The 7,056-nt window shown below is 29.0% G+C and overlaps 1 protein-coding gene across 3 annotated transcripts; it reads left to right on the forward strand.

The window, feature by feature from the left end:
- Positions 1–6,577, forward strand: LOC130900078 (uncharacterized). Of its 3 annotated transcripts, XM_057810419.1 has the most exons (3): positions 26–151; positions 203–594; positions 5,667–6,577. In XM_057810419.1, exons 2-3 carry the CDS (start codon positions 205–207, stop codon positions 5,688–5,690), a joined length of 414 nt encoding a protein of 137 aa, XP_057666402.1. In that variant the 5' UTR covers positions 26–151; positions 203–204; the 3' UTR covers positions 5,691–6,577. The 3 variants fall into 3 exon arrangements, with proteins under 3 accessions (XP_057666400.1, XP_057666402.1, XP_057666399.1); XM_057810417.1 differs by lacking the exon at positions 5,667–6,577 and having other exon boundaries at positions 1–145; positions 203–3,404; XM_057810416.1 differs by lacking the exon at positions 5,667–6,577 and having other exon boundaries at positions 203–3,404.
- Positions 6,578–7,056: the final 479 nt, after the last annotated feature.

A 7,056-nucleotide genomic window follows, 5' to 3' on the forward strand; every position in this document is an offset into this window, starting at 1 on the left:
TTTTTGTGATTAATCTGCTATAATTAGCTATACATCAAAAAAGAAGATTGTCTTATGCCAATCCGCTGTCAAAATATTTGACAATCCGTGAATACAATGTCTATATGTATATTCTGGAAAAGTAAATAGAATTTAAAAATTATAAGTAAAGGTATGTTAATATATTTATTCCATAAAAAATTAAATATCAAAATAATTACAGATATGGACCCAATTACAATATTAGAAAAACGTATCGAAGCTTTAGAACTTCAAGTTTTTCCTTCAGGAGACCATTCTTTGATTGGGATTAAAACCCAAACAATAACAAATTTACTCCAAGAAACCCAGACCATGATAACATCAGCTCTAAGCTGTAGAGAGGCTATAACATCTATGCTCCAACATCTTGTTACTATAAATGATTATTTAGATCCCTCAGGTGGAGCAGATGAACTTGAAGTAGAAGCAAAACGGCACTACCTTTTAGAATTATATCCTGAACTGAAAAATACTATTCAAAGCATCGGCACATTTGAAACCTTGTTACCCTATATAGACTCAATCAATATTTCAAAAATAGTTGATTTATCTTCAAAGCTAGAAGAACTTGCTGTAAGTAACCTCTCATTGTATGGAGAATGTAGAGATGTAACAAAGAAAGTTTTAGTTGCATTGCAAAATTATAATGATATATCCAATTCTATAATAGTATTATTTGCACAATTGGATACTGCTGTATCAAATTTGGAAGTGGCTCTTCAGCCAAAATTTGCTACTGAAGAATAATCTTTGATAGTGTCATTTTGTTTTCTTGTTTTTTTTTATCTGGGAAGCTTACAGTGAAAATTGTTTTAACCCTAGAATACTATCATTATTAAGTGATTTCTGAATACTATCAACGTGTAAAATTTATAAAAAAAATGCAATGGTGTTCATATTATGTATGAACAAGATTTTTAAGATCAAGATCAAAGCTATCATAGTTTTTATTTAAAAAGAAACAAATAAATTAGCAGAGACAAATATTTTTTTAAACTCACCTTTCTGTTTCTTTTGTATATTTATTAGTAGTTCCAGATGATGTGTGCATTGTAGATAATAGAGTAACTATTTTATTAGTTTTGGCTTAGTAGGAGACCAATGTGCTATTGGAAATGTATGAAATCAATGATGTTCCTGCCTGACGTTTTTTCTATCATTGCTGGTGGGATGTGGGGCTTATTCTTCGGCGGCAGGACACTGCTTCTTGAAAATTTGATCATTACATTCTAAGGAATCGCCAGAATTATCAGATGTTTGTCTGGGCATTTATTAGGTATCAGAAATTCTTTGGGTAGCCTAAGAGTTTCCTTGAGACTCTAGAAATATGAATAGGTATATAAAGTGTTATATTTTCCTGCACATTCAACTAGATCCCCAGAAGCAGCAGCTGTCCTTTTTACCCCCTTTTAAGCTAGTGGAGGTTTATTGAATTTTTCAGATTCTACAAGTACGTTTCTAGCGTTTTTTCTAGATCCTGTTCTGGCGAATAATCTGGGTCGCATAAACTATCATCTACCTGTAAATTTTTCTTCAAATCAATTATTATCCTCCACTTCACTAATGCCGCATTCTTACAAGAGTTTATCAAGCTGGGCCTCTGTTGGTCTTTTTCTACTCATTTTCATGATTAAAAATGATTGCGTAATGCTATCAATACGCCAAACTAAGTTTTAAAATTTTCATTAAATACTTCTATACGTAAATTTGACGTGAGATTTAGATTATAGAAAGAGCAGAACACTATAATTTGAAAAACTGTACTAATCTAGGCCGAAAATCTGTAATAAACTGTGAGAAAAGCACTGCTAGCGACTGGAGTGGGAGTAACAATGAGGGGAGTATCTAGAGAAGAGTTTTTGAACAAATACATAATTTTAAGGTATGATCGTATTCTAGGGTTAAACGACATGTAAATGTAAATATTACAAATAATATTGTATTTGTTTAAATCTTATTTATAAAGTATGGATTAATGGATCAATGACTATGGTGAACAAATAATAACTTTTGACTCATAATCATTTGTTCATTAATATTTATGTAACCAATAAATTGAAAATGTATATCTTTGTGTTCACTGAGGGTTATGGAGCGTTTTCATATAGAAATAAAGTTGAAAACTTTCATGCTTTAATAATATAAAAAATCACCAGAAATCTTAATTAATTATTTCCCAGTCGATGAATACCACTTTGTTGTTTTCTTGCCATGTTCCCAATAAAAAACTACTCATAATATAATCTTTCTTATCATTTATAGCTTTTTTTGTTCTTATGAATGTGAACCATTTCTAAAAATTCTCTTTTTCGTGTATTAGATTCCGTTTCAAGAATTTTTGAATCTTTATAATTGAATTTATGTTTTTTTTGATATTTCATGGTTCGTTAATGCAGTTCTATTTTTTTTATCGTATTGATGACCTCTTAGTCTATTTTCTAAATATTGAGAGGTCTGCCCTATGTAGACAGCGTCACAATTAGTACAATGCACTTGATATATAATATTACTTCTTTTGTTTTTTGGTATTTTAGATTTTAATTTAGTGAAATATTAGGATAATGTATTATGTTCTCTATGACTTATACTAATATCATATTTATTGAAATAATTCAATAATTGTTGGGAAAGTCCTTGTACATATGGTAAGGAAAAATGTTTTATTTTTTTATTGTTTCGTTTCAGTTTTGTTTTTAAATTGATTGTAGTTTCTGTTTATCCTTTTCTTGAATATGTTATTTATCATTTTTTCCTGATAATTATTTTCTTTCAATGCAGTTTTTTGCTTTTTGAATAGCTAAGCATCTACATTCAGGATCTGCTAGTTGGATAGCTGTATTAGCCAAACTTATTATCACTGTTTTTTTTTGAAAATTGATTCTATTATTTTGCTCAACCTCGATTGTGAATTGAAGTTTTTCATGATAAGAATTGAATTTTTTATTTGCTTCTTTGGTACAGCAGTAATGCAATCATCTACATATCGAAAAAAAAAATAGAATATTTATATTAAGTTTGCTTAGAACCGTTTCCTTCAATTCTTATCATGAAAAACTTGGAGGTTGAGGTTGAGCAAAATAATAGAATCATTTTTCTTGACCTCACATTATATAAAATTAACAATAACATAAGAACAGAATGGTATACGAAACCAACTTGGTCCTCAAAATATTTTAACTTCAATTCGTGTCATCCTATGTCATAAAAAAGATCAGTGATAATAAGTTTAACTGATAGATCTATCCAACTATCAGATCCTGAATTTAGATGCTTAGCTATCCAAAAAGCAAAAACTGCATTGAAAGAGAATAATAAGTTGATTTTATCCTTATTTTTATATTCATGATGAAGGTGATCTATAGATCAATATAAATAAGCAAATTGTCAGTGTCAATATCATATTTTGATAAAGACTTAAAGTCGAAACGTCAAAATTAATTTTATCTTTCTTTTAAAAATTATCAAAAAAAACTAATTTTGAAACAGAAGAGACCTAAAATCAAGAACATTTAGATGCATTAATATATCAAAAGGTCTAAGAAATTGATATATATATATATATATATATATATATATATATATATATATATATATATATATATATATATATATATATATATATATATATATATATATATATATATATATATATATATATATATGTAGTTTTTTATTGGGAACGTGGACTAACTTCAATATATTTTCCGAGCTTTCGAATACTTATGTATTCATCATCTGGGACTGAAATTATGGTCAAAACAATATATGTTATATGTATAAATGTATAACAATAATAAGATTTCCGGTGATTTCGATATTATTAAAGCTTGTAAAAATTTTTAAAGTCATAGTCTTCAAAATTTAGATTGACGTTGATAGAAATATTGATTATTTGAAATATTTATTCTGGTTGCTATAGGAATTTTCTTTAATTTTTGATTGGTTAGATTTTGAATGACGTTGAATTTTTACAGGTTAGCTAAGGATTTAGTGAATGATGTTCAATGTTGTTTGGTAAATTTATGGATAACATTAAATTTTAATAGGCTAGGTCGTTATGAATGTAGTTGAATATTCATTGGCTAGAATATAAATAACAATAAATTTTATAGGTTAGGTCGTTATAAGTGAAGGACACAATATGAATTATGAATCTGCCAAAGTTTTGACTACTGAAAATAAACTACAAAAAAGTTTATTTTTAGAAACTACATATATTGCCTAAAATGATCAATGCATTTATAAGAAAATTGATTTTAATAACCTTAGTGTAATTATGCATATATTTAGATTTTGAAAAAAAAATTCTATGAAAATTCAACGCCATTAACAACCAACTAACCTCACCTAACCTATAAATTTCAACTTCACTTCAACAAAATGTAGAGAGCTGTAAGACTCAGAATCTTGTAGATAAATATCTTGTAATATGGAAGTTTCAGATGAAGGATCAGAATCTGCTAGAACTTTTCGCTTCACGTTAGCAATTTTGTTAGGGTTACGTCCAGGTTTTTTGGTATAAGGTAATGCTTTACATTACATGCTTTTACTTGCTTTTCTTTTCGATAAGTCGTTTCTCTGTTGTATCGGTCAATATGGTCGCCCCTTCCGAATATTTTTTTGTGAGGCAGCTTTTGGATGTGGCCTAATAATGGAAAGACTCTTAAAAAGCCTTGACGTTGAAGGCAAAGGTGAGCCTGGATATTTACATTGTTTGCGTCCGATTCGGTGGGGGTGAAGTCCTTCGAAGTTGACGGAACACTATTTAGCAACTAAGGACTAGATTCCACAACATTGTCAACGGCCGCAGCTGGATCAGGACGAACAGTTAAATTGGTTGGGGAAAATTCAAAATATTAAAAAATATTTTCATTGAGAGGGACAAATCCTGTGACTTTAAATCCTTTAGTGTAAAAGCTAAAGGAAAAGCTTTTCCTATATGTTGTACAATGTCATATATTGATATTGGTACAATATTTCCTGGTGAAATAATGTGTTCGTTCATTCCCGTGTTAAAATAAGTTTTAAGCACCAAATGCGGTCCTGCCTAACGGCTACATTTTTTGTATAGGTGGAATGTGACCATTACCTATCAACATGATACACGGCGAATCATTTTATGATTTGGCGTATGAAAATAGGATACTTTTTATTATTTGAAGCTTCAAATTGATATGCTATTTCTCGAACTTTTCATTATGTTGAACCATATTGTAAAGTTGCGACTTCTTGTATATATTTCACAAGCATATTTTCTTCTTCCCGGTTGAAAATTTTCTTTGTGCTGCAGTTTTCATGTACAAGGCTGTAGTCTTCTTTACCTTCTTGGTAAAAGGTTTGCATGTATGTCCGAAATTGTGCTTCTTGCTAATCCTTTTTTCAGCACTGTAAAATGTAAGTCTTCTTTCTTTCAATAATTTTATCGTTTCCTTAGTTTTTCCGGGTCAGGTTGATCTTAATTCCTATTGGCTTCGGGGCATATTTTATTGTGAACGTATCGCCGAACAAGAATTACTGTAATACATTTTATAAATTAAAGGACACAAGATATATTTTATAAAATATGATGTACATCGAACCTGTTTCACGGATATGATCTTGTACGTTGGACATGTCCACAGTACATCGTGTTTATTATGTTCTAGGTACAACCCACTTCAAGAAGTTAAAAAAATAATCATAGAAAGTTTGCAGTTATAAGTATATAGGTTAAAAATTGAAAAAAAAGACTTAAGTAACTGGGAAAAATACTTGAGTGAGATCCCCATCAATTAAATACAAAATGGCAAAAAATTTGAAAAATAACTTACGTTTTACACAAAAATGATAAACCACTTTACAACTCTACTTTTGCCATCGGATGATCAGAATCGTGTTTACATTGTCAGTCGACGAAGGCAAACAACACAGTTGAGTTAAAAGTACCGCGAAGTTTTAAAAGTATGTTCGATGTACAATGATGTTTGAGGTACAACAGATTTCCCTACCTAAATAAACCAAAAGTTGTTTCCTAATATAGAGAAAAATTAACATAACAAAAATATTCTTAGAAAAAGCAGTTAGCAGTTAGATAAATTTTAAGTTTCTTCATTTTGATTGCAAAATTAAAAAACCTATCCTCTTTCTATACCTAGTCTGTTCCTAAAATTTGAATGAAAAAATCCAAATTTCCTTTACAGAGATATGTCCATAAACCAGTAACACTCAGATTTCTGATTGTTGGTTAGTGCTTTTGTGATAACCTCCACTCAATAGTATATACATTTTTTTATTAATTCATCTGAAATAAAAGGTTGCAGGGAGTATTACTAATGCTAACAAATTAAAAGTTTCTTGGAAGAATTTCAAATAAAATAATTGATTATAAATAGTTCTTTATTATTCAGATCTTTACACATAATTTATCTGTTATTGTACAATCCATTTATTACAATGATTGAAAATGTGTGAAAGTATAATGGGTGTTGTATAAATAATGGGTTGAAACACTAAAATTTAGAAATAAGTACTTTTATATTTATTTAAAAGCTTTTGTGAAATAAAATAATAGTAACTCTACATTTCATTTATTTTTTAAATTAGAAACTACCCCTATACCAAAACATAATACACTATCTGACCGAGTATGACCCGAGAGCGTAAATGAATCGGTGAGAATAAAACGGAAGTCCAAAATTAGACGTTTCCGTCTTTCATAGTCATTTTGTTTAAAAAATCAGACTGTATCAAATGAGTTAGAGAAGGACACAAAATATCGATATATCAAACTATTGATATTTTGTCAAAAATTTATCGATAAATATCGTCGATATTTTTTTATATTGAAATATCGATATTCGATATTAATTTTTGAGTATCGAATTCGATATTTTTTTAAGAAAAATTTATTTTATTTTACTATATACTAACTTCATATTTCACTTACTGTTGTAATGTTTCACCTGTCCTCATATACACTTTACAGCCGTTTGTTTTAGTTGACTTCCGATACGTCTTGAGTGCATATTATTAAGAGGGATAGTTTTTTTATTGATA

The sequence above is a fragment of the Diorhabda carinulata genome, chromosome 12 (assembly GCF_026250575.1).
Source record: "Diorhabda carinulata isolate Delta chromosome 12, icDioCari1.1, whole genome shotgun sequence".
In the NCBI taxonomy this organism is placed as follows: domain Eukaryota; kingdom Metazoa; phylum Arthropoda; class Insecta; order Coleoptera; family Chrysomelidae; genus Diorhabda; species Diorhabda carinulata.

What these genes read in the sequence shown, in the direction of transcription:
- LOC130900078 (XM_057810417.1), top strand. Translation starts at nt 205, where the DNA reads ATGGACCCAATTACAATATTAGAAAAACGTATCGAAGCTTTAGAACTT.